The sequence below is a fragment of the Phyllobates terribilis genome, unplaced genomic scaffold (genome assembly GCF_046119375.1).
Source record: "Phyllobates terribilis strain yellow unplaced genomic scaffold, ASM4611937v1 Scaffold_4__5_contigs__length_816908805, whole genome shotgun sequence".
NCBI lineage: Eukaryota > Metazoa > Chordata > Amphibia > Anura > Dendrobatidae > Phyllobates > Phyllobates terribilis.
The window spans coordinates 292,951,335-292,973,381 of record NW_027362764.1 but is presented as its reverse complement, the minus strand read 5'-3'; the positions used below and the strand labels follow the sequence as shown (position 1 = coordinate 292,973,381).

General features: G+C 43.7%; 1 protein-coding gene across 3 annotated transcripts in view; it reads right to left on the bottom strand.

Moving 5' to 3' along the window:
• Positions 1-22,047, bottom strand: part of COBL (cordon-bleu WH2 repeat protein) — a 694,630-nt gene that overhangs the window by 425,331 nt on the left and 247,252 nt on the right. For 2 of the 3 annotated variants that reach the window (XM_073678322.1, XM_073678324.1), the window contains exons 1-2: positions 18,062-18,316; positions 8,512-8,712 (exon numbers count right to left, since the gene is read on the bottom strand). In XM_073678322.1, the coding sequence (XP_073534423.1) occupies positions 8,512-8,712; positions 18,062-18,234 (374 nt within the window). In that variant the 5' untranslated portion in view covers positions 18,235-18,316. Of the gene's footprint in view, positions 1-8,511; positions 8,713-18,061; positions 18,317-22,047 lie in introns of those variants that run through there. The other variant, XM_073678323.1, reaches the window with a different exon arrangement.

Sequence of the window (22,047 nt, the reverse complement as noted above, 5' to 3'; positions counted from 1 at the left end):
AAACTGGCTATATTTTTATTTGCACAAAACTAAGCAAAAGACCTGAGTTGTTAAAATGACACATATCAGATTGAACTGAAAGTGTCACAGAATAATCCTCACATTTTCATTAGGGAAAACTGGGAATGAAGCCAGAAGCACTGAATAAATGAGGATACAGCTGATATTTCTGCCAATACAGAAGCCAAGCTGAAAAGGAAGTGCTCCTTTCTTTTGCATGACGTGTTCTAAAGCAATGGATGCAAAGTGACAGTATCTTAACTGACGGTATCAATCCATAAACAAAGAGTCTCTAGTTTAGACTACCTCGATTACTAAAGGATTATTTATTTTCTGCTGTGCATGAACCACTTATTCGTTGACGCGCCCCCTGGGCCATGTTCAAGGGACACCCGGAGCCGGATCTGGATAGGGGTAGTAGTCCTTGTGGCGGTGACCCGGTCCGTGCCCAGGGTGGTCAAACTAAGTGTGTGGCAGTCTTTTGTAGATGTTGTTTAAGTGTCGACTACGCCACCCGTTGATTGCGGCTAGGAGGCCGCCGCTGCAGAGCAGACCGCTGAGGCCGGTGGTAGGATTGTGCAGCAAGGATGGTATAACCCCCAACGGGAGGGGTATGGCCTCAGGGCAGCAGATGTGGAAGATGGTGGTTGTGATGGTGCAGCAAGGAAGCTCAGAGACATGCGATGCAGTTTCAGGGTTTTTACTCACAGGTGTTGCTCTGGTCACTCCGGCCTTGAGTGACCACCCGAGCCGTGCTGCGTCCACCAGGTGTGGGACTCGGCCAACTCCCAGGCAGTCCAGAGCGTGGTCCTGAGCTCCCCTCTCTTCCTTCCTTCTGGCCGTTCCCACCAGGGATCCACCTTTGTCCGGCTCCCTCGGGCCTCTTGGTGGTAAAACCTTCTCTGGCTTTCCTGACCCTATTCGTGGTGTGCCTTCCTGGTGGATGTGGTGAGGGTCGTGCCAAAACTTGACCACGACCTCCGGTTCCTGGCTGAGGATCATTAGCCTCCACCAGTTTGGGATCCGGTACCCTGATCTGCCAACCCTTCACCCGTTAACTTGTGGGATCTCAGGGTTCCCTCTTGTCCTGCGTCTCTGGGCCTTTCTTCCTCCTCCTCTCCACTACAGGCCTGGCCCTGGAGCTGGGCCCAGACGGAGCCACAGCTCCCTGTCAGCCCTCCTGGCTGAACTCTCCCTCTCACTCTCTCAGCTCTCCCTGTCTCTAGATGGTGCCCACCATATATACTCCCTCTATGTGTGAGCCCAGGTGACTAGCACCCAATGGGCTCCTACCTCTATGCCCAGAGTCCCTCCCCTATCTGCCCCTACACTACTGGGATGTTCCTCCCCCCCTCCCACTCCAGCCAGGGACAGACGCTGTCGTACCTGCACATCTATCTGGTGGGAGTACCGTGGTTCTGTCCCCCGGAAATGGGATGAGTGTAGTGCATGCAGCTAGCTGAGCTCAGTCCCACACTCCATCCTTACCCGGGAGTGGAATACCACACCTCTGGATCGAGGTGCAATACCCCTGTAGCAGCTGAGTCCTCGGGGTGCTACATTCCCCCCTGGTAAATCACAGCACGTCCTCGGGCTGTAAAAGAATAAAACATACCAAAACATACAAAATTTTTAAAGTACACACTAACATATAAAACATTATAAAACATTATCAGAATATAATATGACAGGTAACTTATATATCATTCTAGCAATATAAACTTTTTCATATAAAACGTTCTTGTTCCTCCGGTCACGGTGCAACTTATGACCGGGTAAAGTGCAACAGTCACTAGAAGAAAATCAGTTCTTCCTATAAAACCGGTAGGGGGCGCTTTAGGAAGCGCAGCTATTTACAGGGTATGGCCGCTCTCAGTCCTCGGCCAGTGGGGAAAAGGGATGGCTGCTCACAGTCCTCAGCCTGTGGGGAAGAGGGATGGCTGCTCACAGTCCTCAGCCTGTGGGGAAGAGGGATGGCTGCTCACAGTCCTCAGCCTGTTCAGGGATAGGGACACACAGCAAACAGTTCACACTAGTCCCAACGGGGACCACACTCTGATTTGCATCATATCAAGTACCCCTACGGGTAACTATATACAGTTCTCTTTATGCTACTTCCCTTCAGCAGCGGTGTCCTCTCCTTATCTCCTCCTGAGGGTAATCTTCAAACCCGTCCGGGTCCTTTTGTTCCTCCTCATACCGCAGCTCTTCCTCCGTCAGCCGGTGCACATGAAGGGCGTACGGTCCTTTGGCACACTGATGCCGGGTGAAGGTGACCTCGTCACCCAGGTAAAGGTCACGTCCGCGGTGTCCCTCCGGCAGGTGAGATTCGACATCCCTGCGGGTGACAAAGACGTCGCCGGGGGTTTTGTGATCCCTGATAAAGCCCCAACCGTGCTCCAGTTGGAACTTGATTACAGTCCCGGTGGCGCGGGGACCGTGGGCTGCACGGGGGTTTCTCCGGGTCCGGCTTTTCTGCTCCGCGCTCTGGACCTGCAGCCGCTCCTCGCGGATCCGCCTCTCTCGCCGTTCTTTGTTGAAGACCTCCAGTTGTTGTCGGCAGCACTCCGCACGCTGGGCTGCGGCCGCCCGGGTCTCTTGGGTGAACCCCATGAGGTTTTCACCGGTGGGGTCCCATGCGAACTGCGCCTCCTCTAACGGGATTGGGGTGATCTTGGCGGGTGCCGGAGCCGGGATCAGGGGCTCACACAGGGGCCATTCCTTCCGGAATCGGGAATTGAGGTATTCCGGTGGCCACTCAAAGGGCTGCCCATCCGGGCAAGTATGTTGCGCAAATAGGTCTTCGCCTAGGGGCAGCACTGTGGAGGTCGAGGGCGCGGTGGTGGTAGCGGCGCCCGGATTCACCAGGCCTTGCGACCAGGCCAGTGGCACTTTAAAGGTGAAAGGTACTGTGGAGACGGCGGCGCCCGGGGGCACTCGGCCTTGCGACCAGCCCGGTGGCATTTCCTGCTTGGCCGCGCTCAGGGTTAAGGCGCGTGACGTCTCAGGGGGCGTGGCCGCGGCTCCTGCCGCTTGAGGCCTAGTTCGGAGCGGTGGCGGTGCAGCAACGGGCACGGTCGGTGGGATTTCGGGCTCTGCGACGGGGAGCTGGGGCAGGCTTACGGCTTCTAGGCTTGGGGTAGTAACGTCCCCTTTACCTGCTTCCATCTCTTCAGCTCCTTCCACGGCATCGTCTCCGGCCTTCGTCCCTCCTGCACCATCCTCAGAGGCAGACAGACTCCTCGTCCCGGGTGGCGTCCTTTGCTGGCGGGTTCCAGCCTGCAGGGCCATTTCTCTGCTCCACTCTGTCAGCACTTCTTGCTGCACTCGGGCCATCTTCCGAGCCAAGCCCTCCAGCGCGGTCTGTGCATGCTCCCGATCTTTGGGGAGCTGTGCCAGGATCTCCACCAGGCCTTCTGGGGTGGCGGCCTGCAACAGGCTCCTGACCAGAGGGTCGGTGCTGCCTGACTCTCCCTCCATCTCCGGGTGCGATCTTTCCAGACTCCTCCAGGCTGCACCCATCCTCTCTCTTTTGTTCTTGATCCGCCCCTCCTGAGGGTGGTCCCGGGGCCACTTGGTGATTGTCAGTTCCAGGGGCAGACCCCTCGCTCTGATGGACATCTCTATCATTGCAGTCTCTGCTGGTGGGGGCGGTCTCCGCTTTTGGCGCTCTTCTGGGACCAGGCCCACGATGGGAGGTGGTCTCTTGCCACCCTCTGGCACGCCCATAATGGCGTCCGCTCTGCCAGGGCGGGAAATCGTCTCAGATGGCGGGAATCGTCTCCCAATGGCGGGAAACTCCGTGGATGGCGGGAAAAGGCTGCAGATGGCGGGCAAACGGCGGGAAACGACCCGAGATGGCGTCCGATGGCGGGGACCCTCCGGAACCGGCGGGAGACTTCTTCTTACGGTAAATATGAACTTTTCTTCAGGCACGCAGTACCCGGTGGTTGCAGGCACGTAATCCTGCCGACTACGCCAAAGTTGACGCGCCCCCTGGGCCATGTTCAAGGGACACCCGGAGCCGGATCTGGATAGGGGTAGTAGTCCTTGTGGCGGTGACCCGGTCCGTGCCCAGGGTGGTCAAACTACGTGTGTGGCAGTCTTTGTAGATGTTGTTTAAGTGTCGACTACGCCACCCGTTTATTGCGGCTAGGAGGCCGCCGCTGCAGAGCAGACCGCTGAGGCCGGTGGTAGGATTGTGCAGCAAGGATGGTATAACCCCCAACGGGAGGGGTATGGCCTCAGGGCAGCAGATGTGGAAGATGGTGGTTGTGATGGTGCAGCAAGGAAGCTCAGAGACATGCGATGCAGTTTCAGGGTTTTTACTCACAGGTGTTGCTCTGGTCACTCCGGCCTTGAGTGACCACCCGAGCCGTGCTGCGTCCACCAGGTGTGGGACTCGGCCAACTCCCAGGCAGTCCAGAGCGTGGTCCTGAGCTCCCCTCTCTTCCTTCCTTCTGGCCGTTCCCACCAGGGATCCACCTTTGTCCGGCTCCCTCGGGCCTCTTGGTGGTAAAACCTTCTCTGGCTTTCCTGACCCTATTCGTGGTGTGCCTTCCTGGTGGATGTGGTGAGGGTCGTGCCAAAACTTGACCACGACCTCCGGTTCCTGGCTGAGGATCATTAGCCTCCACCAGTTTGGGATCCGGTACCCTGATCTGCCAACCCTTCACCCGTTAACTTGTGGGATCTCAGGGTTCCCTCTTGTCCTGCGTCTCTGGGCCTTTCTTCCTCCTCCTCTCCACTACAGGCCTGGCCCTGGAGCTGGGCCCAGACGGAGCCACAGCTCCCTGTCAGCCCTCCTGGCTGAACTCTCCCTCTCACTCTCTCAGCTCTCCCTGTCTCTAGATGGTGCCCACCATATATACTCCCTCTATGTGTGAGCCCAGGTGACTAGCACCCAATGGGCTCCTACCTCTATGCCCAGAGTCCCTCCCCTATCTGCCCCTACACTACTGGGATGTTCCTCCCCCCCTCCCACTCCAGCCAGGGACAGACGCTGTCGTACCTGCACATCTATCTGGTGGGAGTACCGTTGTTCTGTCCCCCGGAAATGGGATGAGTGTAGTGCATGCAGCTAGCTGAGCTCAGTCCCACACTCCATCCTTACCCGGGAGTGGAATACCACACCTCTGGATCGAGGTGCAATACCCCTGTAGCAGCCGAGTCCTCGGGGTGCTACATATGCACTTACATTTTAATTCTTTTCGATTAACACATACTTGAAATCACATTTCCGTATGATTCCCCTAATTCTGTTGGATCATACTGCACACATAATTTCCTGTATTTTGCCATGACACCACACAAGTATGGAAATTTGTACCACATCCAGGATATATTAAAGCTGCCTTCAAATGTTATGCTCACATTGTGTTTTTTTTTGCTGTGAACATGATTGCACTTTAATGTTTTTTTCAACAATTTTGGAAAATTGCGGCATAAAGATGCTGCAAAGTTTGAACATAGTCTTAAAGGAGTTGTCCACTACTCTGACAATCACTTCTTAAATACTATATTTCCCTTTGTAAAATAAAAAAAAACCTTAAACATATTTGTCATACTAGCAATGTTGTTGCTGGGTCTCCAGAGGCTTGTGTGACATTATTATGCCATGTTAGTCCTGCAGCCTATCAGTCACTTGTAATGGGATGCAGTGCTCACACCTTCCCTGGAAGCCCAAGGTGTGTCCGAAGGAAGTGAGAGCACAGCTGCTCCATAGTGGCTAAAGTTTGGGTGCAGAGCTCACGTGGCATAACCATGTTATGCGAGCCTCGGTAGACCTGGCGCTGACATAGCTGGAACACTGCCGGTATGGAAGGTGAGTATGAGATGTTTTTATTTTACAAGAGGAATCATAGTATTGAAGAACAACCCCTTTAATATATATTGGGTGTGGTACAACTTGCCATACTTGTGTGGTGTCATGGCTTCATACAGGTAACTAAGTGTGCAGCAATCATTTTCCAACAACAGATTTTTTTTGCCAAACATACAGTACTTACAATTGCCTAATGTGCCAGGACACAACATTCATATTACTGTCTGAGCTTCCAAACTAGACTTGGGTTTACATAACATAGGACATTCATGAAGCGTTGCAATGTGACAACTGAATGTACACTGTGCTTGCACAGATCTTTAGATAAATTAGGAAACAAGGTGTGGTACTGTAGCACCCATGCTCTGGGTTGCGTAAGCAGCTAATTTAGTAACTCATTTTCCAATGTTTCCCAGGTTCAGCACGTGTTTACTAGTCAGGCTGAACAGAAAAAAGTTATTAGCTTTCGAGTCATATCAGATTTTATCTTACACTATACAATATGCTAACATTTTAGCAGGATACATGAATTTATCAGTTCCTAGACTTTTATGAATGAGTCCCTATACACTTGTTTCCATAACTCCCATTAATAAATAGACTGTGTAAGATGTGAGAGTGCCATGCTATCCCTCTATTCATTGCCTGCCTCGATGATGGGTGTGGGTCCTATGTTTGGATATAAATAAATGGGAACACTTCTTTAACGATATGGTAGTGTTTTTTATACGGATAATTGTGCAGAGAGTAACACTTTGACTAGTATTAAAATGAATAATCTTATTTCGTTTGCCATGTTCTGGCGCCATAACTCCAACTGATGGGACAAAGACATTTAATATTCACCATACAATTCTTGTTAGAGTATGAGCAAATTTAGACACCAGCGCAACCGCTGAGGTTTTGCCAGCGAAGCTGCTTTAGGGAAAAAAAAAATGCTCACTAAAAGATCATCATGGGAAAGTAACCTTAGCTACTTGGTGCAGAAATGCTGCAAAAAATCTGCAACATGAAAAACTCACCAAATTGTGGGAATGTAGTCTAACAATACGTCCACACAGGACGTATCTACTGCAAATGTTCTACATCGGTTATTCAAATCTAGAACATCGAATTCTTCACTAAATTGTGAAGATTTAGCTGCAGTTTACTCTGTAGAAATGTACTGAGAATATCCATAGCATAAATTGGCAGGTTGCTGATGTCAAATCCACAAAGGCACTTTATTTCAGCTGCGGATATTCTCATCCAGTACGGTAATATGCATTTGATTTTACACCCAGATATGCTGCATATCTGAACACACCTAATTCTGAAAATTCTGGACCTTTATTAGGATGTCTTCTGTACAGATTGTGCTATATCAAAAATGTATGGCTTCATATGTGGAACACAGAGATGATAATACAAGGTTTCTGCAGTAAAGGAAACAGTTAGAGGGAACCTGTCACCAGTTTTTCCCATATAAAATAGGGCCAGCACCTGTAAGCCCTATGTGACAGCATTCTGGAATGCTGTCTATATGTCCCCAATGTGCACTCCATAAAACAAAAAATAGCTTTTATTATACTCACCAACAGGGCGGTCTAGACCAATGGGAGTGACTGGTTTTGATCCAGCACCTTCTCTCTTCTTGCTTTGTGTGGGTGACATGTTATTCATCATCCACACAGTGTCCTTGGTATCGCACTCATCGAGTGCAGAGTAAAGTATTGTAGTGTGCATGTGCCGGCATTCTTTGGCCTTTCCCCACGCATGCACCTTACAATGCTTTGTTCTGCCCTCCCTCGGCAGGGCAAAAAAGTGTGCCTGCGCAGCAGTGCGGTGCCAAGGACACTGTGTGGATGAAGTAGAAGCGTTATGCACACGAAACAAGAAGAGAGGTGGCGCTGGATCAAGACTAGCAACGCCCATCAAACCAGACTGCCCCCTAGGTGGGCATAATAAAAGTTATTTTTATGGAGAGTGCATTTGGGAACATATAGAAAGAATTCTAGAATGCTGTCACATAGGGCTTACAGGTGCTGGCCCTATTTTATATGGGAAAAACTTGGTGACAGGTTCCCTTTAACTTGTGGTTTTCGCTTATAATGAAAACCACGAAGCACTGCCATATTCATTGATACCACCAATGAAAAGACAAACGATTTCCAGCAGCAGAAGGATCAGTAAAAAATCCAATATTTTATTAGAGTACAGTAAGTATAAAACCCAAAAGCAACCATTCCCATCACCACCTATAAATTTAAAAAGTCTGGCTGACTCGTTTCTGACACATGTGTTTGGTCATTGCACTAGACTCTAGTTCCATGACTAAGGACATGCGTCCGAAACGCATCTCCTAGACTTTTTAAATTTATAGGTGGTGGTGGGGGGAATGGTTGCTTTTCAATTTTATACTTATTCTAATAAAATATTGGATTTTTTAACCAATCCTTCTGCTGCTGGAAATCATTTGTCTTTTCTGAAATACCCCTGATGCACCGCAGTCTCCGTGCAGTAGACTCCCGGGAGGTGAGCTGACTTTGGAGTTTTCTCTTATGATATTTTAACTTATAATAAGGTTTGCTAAATTCCATTGTTGAGCTGGTCACAGTGCTATTCTTCAAGACTCTGATGTGGATGTGAACACAGCCGTGATATGATTTTAAGCAGGGTGCAAAAATCTAGTCAGCACATTGATTTACCTGCCGTCAACAGTGACTGTTTTTTCCTGCCCGTCTGGTAAACATATTGTAAGATCCACCGTTCTATGGAGCAGATTTTCTTTAGCTTCTTCTGAGATTTCGTTTCCCGTCCCCTCGGACTCTGTTGATGACATGTGTTCCATTTGTGGTTTGGAGGTAGACTGTATTGGTGGAGGAGGAGCAGGGGCCTTAATTTTCTTACTAGAAGAAACGTTTATATATGAAAGTTATTACTAAATATAACATTTGTATTGTTAATTATTTTATGCTATAATGAATATAACCCTGATTGTAGAAAAGTTATTTTATTTAAAGGACAATTTAAATAAAATAACTTTTCTACAATCAGAATCTGTAGGCACTCAATAAGGTATACTTAAAAAGCATTTTTCGTAATTATATTCAGTAATGTGCTGTTTTAAATTATATAAAAGGTGTAATTGTTCCTTAATAAAAAAAAGTTCCCCATTGTTTGAAGACGAACAAACTATATTCCGTATTAATTTATACTAAAGTATGTTTTAAAAGGTCTAAAAGTAAGGAGAACATCATGTAACTCTAGCAAACTAGAGCAGAGCCAAGCCTTTTTACACCTTCCTGACCAGGCCAATTTTACAAGTCTTACCAGCATCACTTTATGAGGTAATAACTCTGGAACGGTTCAACATATCCCAGTGATTCTGAGAGTGTTATTTCGTGACACATTGTACTTTATGTTAGTGGTAAATTTTGGTCGATACGGTTTGCGTTTATTTATGAAAATTATTGAAAATGTTTCAAAAAATTAGAAAATTTCACAATTTTCAAACTTTGAATTTTTATGACCTTTAACCAGATATTTATACCACACAAAACAGATAAATAATAGTTACCACATGCCTACTTTACATCAGCATCATTTTTGAGACATAATTTTTTTTGTTAGAAAGTTAGCAGGGATAAAATTTGATCAGCAAGTAAACCACACTCTAAAAATTTTATACACCTCTAAACACGCAACATCGCTGATTGACTATAATGGCCCACTACTCCCCATAACGGACAATCCAAAATTCCCTTCGGGAGCTTCCACCAATACATTTTTAAATAGTACTGAAATAAAACCCTTACGTCTTAATCAAATTGCTCCCCAGGGTTCATTGCTTCCTTTGACTGCAATCTTAAAGGATAAAGTTCCTACGAAGCACCATAGCTTCCAATATCTACAACTGCAACATTTCTATCGCTCCCTAGCCGACGATCTCAAACTTGTCCGCCCACTTTCTGCATTCAAAAAATCATGTATTGCTCCTGCTAAAACAGATCACGCTATTTCAACCCTCTATAAACTTCTTCTAGCTCCAGAACTGGAAACCCTCCCCCATTTTTGCAAAGCCTGGGAATCAGAACTAAATTTAAAATTTACGAATGACCAATGGAATAGGTGTTTTCACTTATCACACAAATCTATCATTGCAACCAAAGCACAGGAGACTAACTATAAAATAGTCTCCAGATGGTATCGAGTTCCCTCGGTTCTGCACAGGTAGTATAAGGGCATATCGAGTTTATGCTGGCGTTGTGGAACATGTGAGGGTACTATGGTCCATATATGGTGGTCCTACTCAGCCCTAATAGCCTTCTGGAAGGGTGTGCTTGGGGTGATCTAGGAGGTTAAAGTGGTATTGAATACTAACAAACCTGTAGCCATCCTCCTGTTTATGCTTCCAATGCCAAGGTCCAGCTTCAAAAGATCTCTTTTGAGACATTTGTTACAGGCTGCCAAGACCATAATTCCTGCCCACTGGAAATCTCCAGAAGCTCCTTCCGTGGAGGAATGGTTTAGAGAAGTTGCCACAACACAGCAAATGGAGATGTTGATTGCTCTCTCTCATGAGGAGAGGAATAAATTAGCTACTAAGTGGTTCCACTGGGAGACTTTGTTGGATTCACCCTATAGATCTATCCGAATTGATTCTCCTTCATCATAAAACATCTGGGGGATGAAGGGGGAGCTGCAACAGGGATTGGGAACTGCTGTTCACAAATCAGTCACACAGCAGGCAACCCAAAGCGCAGCACTGCACAGCAAGTTAGAATAGATCGCAGGAGGGTGGCAGCCACTGGCCACCAATTATCTCTCTCACAGATATAGAGGGCGTCTACACAACCGTTCTGTATGCCAGATCTGACAGAAATATGGCATGCAGAGCAGCGATATTATTTTAAATTAACCCTTTTGGCGCAAATTGGTCAATAAGTATTGATTAGCCAATCGTCACCAAAAGGGTTAATAAACAGAGGTGATGTTGTGATGATCCCATCTATTTTCACTGTTATGATTGGTGCCACATTGGATTTTTTTTTCAGTGCTGGAGTGGTGCTTTAAGTGTCTTCACAGTTTTTTGGTGCTGCTCTGGTCCCCCTGCGCCATCTTGTGAGCGCAGCTTTTGACTGGCCGGAAGTCAGAAGCTATGTCACAAGAGCGCAATGCAAGTCTATGAGGCTCTCATAGACTTGTATTGTAAAGTGACCTCTGCACAGCTCTGCAGCTGCGAGCAGGTCACTTTTCACAGGAGACCGAGAGGAGCGACGGTATAAAAAGATGAAAACGCTGGAAGGTGAGTATTAGACAGAGGGCATGGGACTTACATTTACAGCACCACTCCAACAATGCAATAAAAAAAAACGCTGGAGTGGTGCTTAAACTTTATTGCTGAAACACTGCAATTGGCTGGTCAATCACAGTGATCACTGAAACAGGGGCGGTACAGCCCCTTGTGACGACATGCAGGAATGGTCTTCTGTCAGAGAGAGCTGCCATCTTGACCGAGTCACTGCACGATTCAGCACGGTGAGCGGAACTTGCGGCCCCGCACATGTATGGCAGTTTGCGGGTCAGGAGTTGAAGGAAATGATAAATGCAGGGACAAGAGACTTCCTATTTCAACATAGAGCAGGGAAAAGAGAAGAATTTACTGGGTAGAAAGACAAAATGAGCAATTGTACAGTAAGTACACAGTGCTGTATAATATGATGACTGCAATATATTAAGAGGATAAAAACTTTGATGGGAGGAGTTTTTCTTTCCAAAAAATATCTTACGCTATTTACTGCAATACTATGGAAATCCGCTGGCACGTCATTATCAGGTCCTGGGGGGATTGAGCAACTTAACCGTGTTCTACAGTGGCATTTAAGGGGTTTACAGCAGGAATTGGAGCATTGATCTCTGCTGTTAGATGCAAATGTAAGATGTATAAAACACTTGTAGATTTATTTCCTGAGGGGCATTATTAGTTAAATAGGGTCACTGTTCTGGCACCTCACAGGCTGTACAAATGGCACCTGCAAACTATTCAAGCAAAATCTGTACTGGGTAAAAATTCACTCAGACGTGCGCGTGTGTTGCATGAGTGTGTTCTATCCATGTTCTTCGTACATACAACACGTACCCATTATAGTCTATGAGACTGTTCACATGTCAGTGTATGTGCAAGACTCATGGAGACAAGTCCATTTTTTTTCCAGTAGCACGGATGAAAAGTGCAAATACAAGTCTATGGGTCCATGAAAAAACGCGGACAGCACACTGATGGTATCGTGTGCCATCCATGTGCTGTCTGTGTTTTACTAGAAAGTATAAGAGAAGCTTTGTAATTTATTCATCCATCTGTGAAAAATACTTATGACACACTGATGATACACTGACCAAACACTGATGACACACAGATTCAAAACACTGATGATACCGGTATCATTGTTTTTGCTTATGTGAAATACACTGATCTGTGATTGAGGTCTAACATAAATTGCGCTCCTTCCCTTCTGAGGCCTGCTTCAGAATAAGCTCAAATAGTAGAGCATGACTATATACTGTATTGCTGTACACATTATTGCAACAGATGTAATTTTTCATTTCCACACAGTCCAATGGAAAAGCAATCAGTGACATACCTGTGGGATTAAAATTCTAATTACACCCTTATTAAGCCGTTCTTCACACATCAGTGTTTGCGGTACGTGTAGTGACAGTTTTCACACGTACCGGAGACATTTACACATGTAGATCCATTCAAATGAATGGATCTGTGCACATGTCAGTGTGTTACCATGGATCCTGTGAGCTGTTATTAATAGCCTGGGAACATTTAGGGCTAATGGCCCCTTTCCCTCACTAGTAATATCAGCCCCCAGTGGGCGGCTTTCCCTCTGCTATGAAACATATGCGGGAACCCTCAATGTTTTTTTAACTTAATTCTTGATTTTACACACAACGTACACAGCGGGTACTGAATACAACTCCCATAATTGTCGCCTACTCTTGATGATCGCAGGGAGAGCAGGCGACAATGGTATGAACTGCCTCCAGCACCGGGCGGCAGGGAACAGCACGAAGTGTACCGCTGTTTCCCAGGCGCCGGTACATGTCACAATTATGACACACAAACGTCATCCTTGTGTAATCTGTGTTTACGTGTGCAGGACGTTTTGCGACCCGTGCTGCTGATAAAAAACGGACATGTCAGTGTGTTTTGCCCACGGACACACAGTTCGTGGAAACACACTGACATGTGCGCAGAGTGTCTTCGGTACGTATGTATAGTGTCCATCTTAGGACATGAGCAGATATCAAAATCAAACATCAGAATGATGTCAGTTTGAGGCTAAATACCCTGTCTGAGAACTGATTTTGATTAGTGATTTTGATAAGTGATTCTGACAAGTAATCCTAACAAGTGATCCTGACAAGTGATTTTGACAAGTGCCTATCCAGTCAAGTGTTAGTGACTGGGAGCTTTTCTTTTCTTATGAGATCAACCTTGAAAATTCTCAGGGTGACTAAAAAGTCATTGTGATTCTGATTCTGATGTTTGAAGAAAGTCACACATCAGACTCACACATCAAAATCAAACATCATTTGAATTTGGCTTGGGGAGGTATTTCTGAAAGTCCCAATCAGTTTCAGACAAGGTTTGCACTGAAAATCAAATAACCAAATAGAACGCTTAGCTTCTCTCAATTGAATTTATAGCTCATTGGTTAGTGCACTGGCTTCTAGACGTAGAGTTTTGGGTTCAAGTCCGAACAGTGATTATTTTTTTTTTATTATTACAGTTGTAAAAGTCACTTGTTAAAATCACTTGTCAGAATCACTTGTCAAAATCACTTGTCAGAATCACTTGTCAGGATCACTTGTCAGAATCACTTGTCAGGATCACTTGTCAGGATCACTTGTCAGAATCACTTGTCAAGATCACTTGTCAGGATCACTTGTCAGAATCACTTGTCATGATCACTTGTCAGAATCACTTGTCAGGATCACTTGTCAGGATCACTTGTCAGAATAATTTGTCATGATCACTTGTCAGAATCACTTGTCAGAATCACTTGTCAGAATAACTTATCAAAATCAGTTCTCAGACAGGGTATTTAGCCTCAAACTGACATCATTCTGATGTTTGATTTTGATATCTGATCATGTCCTAAAATGGACACTGTACATGTGAAAACTGTCACCACAGGTACTGGAGACACTGACCTGTGAAGGAGGCCTTAGATGAATTCCTTAAGGAGTTTGATTTTCAAGATAGGATCATTATGGGAGGATTCTGTTGTTTTGGCTACTGACTGTGCAAATGTGCCATGGTGCACGAAAGGCATTTTAGTAAAATTTGGGCTCCTAAAATCAAATATCTCTCCTTCCCTTTCAAGCCCTGATCTCTGTCTAAACAGTAAAACATATGAGGTATTACCTTGCTTGGGAGAAATTGGGTAACAAATTGCAGAGTCCATATTCTCCAATTACACTTTGCTGTGAAATTAAACATTTGAGTCTAAAGCAACATTTAAGTGGAAAAAATGTAATTTTTTTTTTTCATTTCATTTTGCATCAATTATTTGTGAAGCACCTGAAAGATTAACAAACCTCATGAATGCGGTTTTGCATGCTTTTAGGGGTTCACTTTTTAATATTAGGCTTTGTTTGGATGTTTTCTGACATATTGGCTCCTTAGGTTAAGTTCCCATGATGAGTTTTCGATGCTATGTTTTTTGCTGCGCAAAAATCCCAGCGTCTTACATTTTCAGAAAAATGGGTGGGATTTATAGAAATCTCATTCCCACTTTGCATTTTTTTATGTTGTGTAAACTGACTTGCAGTACATTTTTGAAATTGTCAATTTTTCTTGTGAGTACGCCGAGTTTTATGTGCGAATTTTTGTCATAGAATTGAATTAGATGCGGAAAGTCCACAGGTAAAGAATGCAGATTTGTTTTTAGCGTATTTATGCATTATCACTATCAATGAAGTTTTGTCAAAGCCAAATACCAGGAAGTATCAAAAACAAACCAACTATAAATATGACATTTCAAAATGAGACAAAAACCACGGCATCAAAAACACAATAGGTACACACAAAAAAAACACACTCAAAATCCCAATGAAACATAGAAGAAACCTAATTTAGCTAACAACTGCAAAAAATCTGCAACATCAAAAACCCACAAAATACTCATTGTGGGACCACAGCCTAAGCTAAGGGGTGGTTCTGCAGTACCTGGCTCTGGCCACTAAGCAGTTGATAGAGCTGTGCTGTTCCACTGATTAGCATAATTGGATTGATTTTCTCAGATGAGGGAAAAATGGTTGTGTGACCTCAGTCTAAGGCCTCCTTCACATGTCTCTGGTAGGTGTGGTGACAGTTTTCACACGTACCGGAGACACTTACACACGTAAACCCCTTTCAAATGAATGGGTCTGCGCACATGTCAGTGTGTTTACACATATCGTGTGTCTGTGGGCAAAACACGCTGACATGTCCATTTTTTATCAGTAGCATGGGCCGCAAAATGTCCCGCACACGTGCACACTGATGACACATGGATGACATCCGTGTGTCATCGTTGTGACACGTACAGGCGCCTGGGAAACAGCAGTTGAGTTTGCACTGTTTCTCAGTGCCATGTGCTGAAGGCAGCTCACACCATTGTTGCCTGCTCTCCCTGCAATCAGGCGTTGTTTGTTATTTTTAATTTTTCCCTAATAAATGGGAAAAAGAGGGTGGGGAGTGTTTATTTTAATAAAGGAGTATGTGTCATTATTTCAATTAAAGGACTTTATTCTGGGTGTTTTTTATTTACAATATGACTATGGGGTTAGTAATGGGGCCTCTCCATTACTAACCCCTAGGCTTGATGTCACCTAACATCAATCCCAACTCTATTACCCACTTGCCAACGCACCAGGGCAAGTAGGAAGAGTGAGGTTAAATGCCAGATTTGGCGCATATTATTAATACACCATTCTTGGGCAGCTGAGAGCTGATGTTACTAGCCTGGGAGGGTGGCCAATATCCATGGCCCCTTCCCTGGCTATTAATATCAGCCCACAGCTGTCTGTTTAGCCTTTGCTGGTTAGAATTTATAGGGGGACTCTACATCAATTTTTTTCTGGGGTCCACCTGTAAAATAATCAGTAAACGCTAAGCAAACCGCCCCTTTCCCTGGCTAGTAATATCAGCCCCAGCGGCGGGTTTCCCTCTGCTGGTTATGAAAAATCTGTGGGAGCCCACACAGTTTTTTTATTTCTTTATTTTATACACAATTTATACTGTGGGTGCTAACTACAACTCCCATCATTGTTGCCTGGTGGCATTGATCTCAGGAAAACCAGGCGACAATGATGTGAGCTGCCTTCAGCACCTGGCACCTGAGAACAGCGCGAACTGTGCCAGCTTTTCTCAGGCGCCGGTACGTCTCATACTGATACGGCACATGGGCAACACACGGATGCCACATGTATGCCACACGTATGAAACACACGGACACGGATAACCCCGGTACTGTTTTTTCCAGTACCGGAAATATCAGGATGTGTGAAAGAGCCATAAGGATGGGTCATTAATATAAAAGTACCAAAGAACCCCTTTTAACGGGTAAAAGAATATTAACTATCAGGAAGAAAACACAATTTCAGTCAGATCAAACAACCATTTACATACATCAGTTTAGGTTGTTATTGGCCTGATTGGAAGGAAATTAGACAGATATTTTAATGTATGAAAACAGAATCAGGAAGCATGAGTGCATCCACAAGTGCTAGGTATTAAGAGAAATGAGCTATGCACCCATGATGTCTGAGAGTCATGTCACTCCTTCTAGTCTGCACTGAATGTCTCATTATGTGATGTTCACAAGTTCATTTGTCATCCGTTTGTAGTAGATCCAGTATCCAAATTGAAAATAGATCCTTACAAATGGTTCAAAAATGGAAACAAGTGCAAACGAAGTTTCCATTTCTTAATTACTCCATCTTTAAAGAAAAACAATAGAACTGCAGACATTTTTATTTCAATTTTGCATCCATTTTTGCTTGCATTCATTAGCAATGGACCAATTTTTACTAGATGTGTCTCTAAACACCACTGAGGTTTCAGATATGCACAGTCCTAAAAAATGTATCTATTAACACAAGACAGATTAGCTTTATGATCCATTTTCTATAGACTTCAATGTTAAAAAAAATAGTTTGCTGTTTTTTTAAGCCGGACAGAAATTTTTTTTGCAGACTACTTTTTTTGTTCAGGCAAATTATGACAAGAAGATGGAAAGGAGGCAAACAATGGACATTTTCTAACACGTCATATGAATCGATTCTCTACTGAAATATCTTCTTTCCATTTTTTAAGATCTTATCCCAGTTTGGTGACAACCGCAAATATTCAGTTTTTTGAGCATCTTCAATAGGTAGTGGAGATAGACGCTCCAATGAAAAGTCTTTTAAAACTTCTTTATGGAAGCCTTAAAGCCTCAACATCAAATACATAACTGCTCACATAATATACTGTACAATAAAAAATACAAATTACCTGATTACTTATAAAGTCTCCACTAAATAGAATATCAACGTGCACTGCTGACATAGGAACAGATAATAATACTGTTACATCATCCATTGTTTCATTATAAAACATAGTAACAAAAAATATAGATAACATAACTCCTGTCTATCAGTGGCAGTAGGATAACCTCTGCTGCCAATGGTTCCTGCTAAGTGTAATTCTTTACATTCTTAACATTTCTTAACCATTTGGAGATAGAACGTATCTTATATCAAGCTTATTGCAGAAGCTCATATACAGTAGGTGAAAGGCACAACCTGACATTCTCAGTCTCTGTCATTTTGCACTCAGACTTGCAAATGAATTCCTCTACACCATCCCAACATCTTGTTCTGAACATCTGATTTAAAAGAACATATAAAAGAAGGAAACAACCAAAAAAAACAACAGCCAAAAATATTTAATAAAGACACCGACTTCCTACAGAACACTTTTATGGACTGGTAAAGAATTTACAGACCTCATTCTACCTGTTTGAAATTCACAGTGACAAGGCTAAGGTCGCTGCTAACAGCGCTGATATAACTTGTTATCACACCAGATATCATCTCAGCATGTTGTTACTGTAGCCAGTGTGCCAGCTTGTACATCTTAGCCTGTAACCTAGCCCAGAAATTTACAAGCATCATTGCCCAGACAATCCACTGAAATAGAGTATGTACAAATACCTGGGATTGATAAAGTAAGTTCCTAGAGTAACCCCTATGTCTCTAGTCTTCTTTGTCTCCTTAGTCAAATCTCCCAGTGAAAAGGAAAGTTTTTTGGCTGCAGATAATCCAGGCCCAGCAGAATCTGAATAGACATAGTCCTGTGCAGGCTGCCACACCACCACACATGACATTTCAGCAGTTTGTTGTATTAGGAAAGTCAAAGTCCTCAGAGCGTTTGTGTCAGATGGTTACTCATTAATATCGACTTATAAATGATGTGACTGCAGCCCTCCTTATTCTTAGGCGGTAGCTAACTCTTATGTAACATTATATGACTAATTTGTTTAATTCTAATTATTATAATTACTTGCAGTACATAAAGTTTTCACAACCCACAGTTTCTCAAGAGCTATTAAATGATAGTTTGCTATGGAAAGCCATCCAGCCAGCGCTACTAACTCTGGTTGTAACAGTGGGCATAAGAGGATGGGAAAAGTGCATTTCATCTAAAACCATCCAAAAACTCACTTTTGTGTAAAAGGGTATTCAGGGAATTTATTTTAAATATGTTTTCATATATAAAAATGAAACCAATACATTCTTTAACCCCCGCATGTCTCATCCTGCCGTACATATTGTTCTGACTGATTTCTGCATCCTGGTCCTACCCACAACACACCGTAAGGACACAGATACCCGCTTACTGGCGAAGGCCGATACGGTCAGTGTGTGGAGGTAACACTCGTTTATAACCAAGATAATGAATAACAACTGAGTAAAAATGGCAAAGAGTTTCCCATCCAAACTCCAAACATAAACAATTAGTATATACAGTAAAACTCTCTGCACTGTGAGAATTAAGAGATGTCAGATATTGTTGCGTATCGTAATACTAATATTACCGCCATACTGAGATAGAATACAATGGTCATGTAGTGGTGAGATACCACCTAGGCCTTCTGTACAGTATCCCCACACTGCAGAGAAATTAATAAAACACTGATCATTCAAGGCCAAAGGTAGAACAATTAGTGGGGTATTCCCACCTCGGACATTTATGGCACAGCCATGGCCCATGTCATTCTGCATTTCAGTGTGCAATGCTTCCTTAGCAGTGCGCTCTGTGTGAGGTGAGAGTAGTACAGCAGCAATCAGCAGCCATTGATGACTGCTGCAGCACTGGTCAGTGTTAGGCTAGGGTTACATGGCCACATATGTTGTACGACATTGAAATCGCAGTACTGCATTATCACATCGCAGCTAATTATTTTCTGTCGCAAGTCGAATGTGACTCATTTGCCATAGCCTTCAATGCAAGTCAAATCAGCAACAGCAAGTCTCAGACAACATAAGTGGAATGCACATTTCTCATCTCCCTTGTTCTCTCTGCTTACTGCCATGTGGATAGTGCATGTTGTCAATTCTGCCCACAGCTAAAAGGCAAACAATGTTCCAATTTAAATTTTCATGAGCTCTATATGACCCCCCAGCACTTATTTAGCATATCGCATCCGATGCTCTCGCACTGGATGCATACGCTAGTGGCACCCCCGCCTAAATTGCAGGATCCCACTGGGGTCTATGTGTGAGCCGGAATTGCTTTTATCATGTAAGTCTATGGAGCTTCAGAAAGTGGCTCTATAAGATTACTTGGGAATAGTAACTAAAGTAAATTAAGTAAACAATTGTTGGAAAAGAAAGACATTGTATTCTGGAATGGCCAAGTCAGGCTCCAGATGCTGCGGCCTTAAATCAAGATATCCCACAAATATCGATGAACGGAAAATATCTGCATGAAACAATGGTCTTGAATTCCTCATAAACGTGTAAATCTTATTTAGAGCTGCAGGACATGTTTGGTGGAGGGTATCATTGCTAAAAGTAGATCTATAGATTGTTAAATTGTAGAGCCAATTTAAAGATATGATCGGCACTGTCCCCATTGGGGCTCACAATCTACATTCCCTATCATTATGTCTTTGGAGTGTGGGAGGAAACTGGAGAACCCGGAGGAAACCCACTCAAACACTTTGTATATATCAATGCAGAAATTCAGGTTATTCCAAGGGGTATACATTTTTAAAATTTTTACAACAGCAAAACAGTAAGCTAACCATACAATACTGTTCAGACCTCCAGAGCAGGGGTCCCTCTTTGCATTGGCTCTTTCCTTCTGATATTAGAAGACAATTCAGTAATATAATGGTGATTTGCTTAAAATTTAGTGTTTCTTTTTTGTTTAAAAAAAACATCATGCTGCCTCACAAATGTTCAGGTTAGTTGAGACAACGTGGCATCATGTTCACTAATGGTGCTGTTTAAATGCAATTAATCCAAAATGTCTATTGTATATGTGATGTAATTACACCTAAAACCTCTATATTGCACCCCGCAAGAGTATTTTAAAGAGCTTTCTGATCAAAAATGAATTTTGAAAACATAACAATGTGAACAGTCAGATAAAGGAGGCAGGCAATAAAATATGCTGTACAGCATAACCAAGCATTCATAAAGAGTTATACCATTTATCTGTTAACAAGCTATGCCAAATCCAAACAGATTCCAACCCTCTCATTAGGTTCATGTCACACAATTCTAAAGTTGCTGAACAGGTTTCCAACATGTGAACAAAAGTGTCCAAGGCGTTTCAAAAGTATATGTAAAAGTATATAAGTATATTCTTCATAACAGGATGTGTGAGTGAATTTATTAAACTAAAACTGAGTGCCTTTAACGAAGTGCCAATTTAATAGACTGCACTTTAGTGTAAGGTTTGCTTCAGTCCTTTCAGTTTTTCCTGTAGTTTTTTTAGACACTCAGGTTTGTTTTTCAAAAGTAGAGCCTCCGGGAAGACACATGTAAAAACCCTGCAGCAAAAGAATAGTAGTGCCGGCTCCCCTTAGTCTGCCACTTGCTCCCCTCACTGTCCTCATCTCTTCACCTTCCTGACCAAGCCCCATTTTCAAATCTTACATGAATCACTTTATGTGGTAATAATGTTAGAATCCTTCTTTCCTAGTGATTCTGCTATAGATTTATTTGTGGCAAATTGTAAATTATGTTAGTGGTAAAATTAACAATTTTCTTTTATTTTTGTTAGGCCTTTAGACAACCACACAAAATAGTTAATAAATACCATTTACCACATTACTTTACGTTGGCATAATTTTTTAAATATCCTTTTTTAGGATGTTTGAAGTCTTAAATGCTTAGCAGCAATTTTTAACATTTTCCAAGAAATTTCCAAAACTTATTTTTAGAACTTCAAAAACTACACACCTTAAAGCATTTAAAAGAGCAAGTTTCAGAAAGGTTTTTTTTAACCCTTTGGGTGCTTTATTGTAATTAAACACTGTAATTAAATCAAAGTGGATGTGAAACTTAAACATTAAGGCCATGGACCCCCTATCAGTATCTCGTCAGTATTCGGTCAGTATTTTTTTTCAAGAGTAGGAGCCAAAATCAGGAGTGGGTGATTAATGCACTTGTTTCTATTATACCCTTTGGCTGAGTTCACACGATGCGTATTTAATGCGTTTCCGCGGCATTTTTGCAGTTGCGTAAACGCCGCGGAAAGGCATTAAAAACGCATGGTAGAAGGGCAGCAATGTTCCCCAATTGAAATCCGCATGTGCTGTGCCCATGATGCTGATTTTTCCGCAGCGTAAACGCTGCGCTCAAAAGTCCACAGCATGTCAATTAATTTTGCGTAAACGCGGCATTTTTGCCGCCATTGACTTGCATTAGAACGCGCCAATTCCGCAAGACTGCATCTGTACTTGCGTTGTTGGCGCGTTCTAATATGCGGATGGTACCTGGGTGTAAATGAGAGGAGAGTCTCCTCCACACCCAGGTACCATTAAAAAAGCTGTAAAACAAGAATAAAATAAAAAATATATATATACTTACCATCTGTCGGCCCGCGCAGCGCTCCTGCTTGGTTCCCGGCACTTGCAGTGAGTTGAAGGACCTGCGCTGACGTCAGAGTCATGTGACGGGTCACG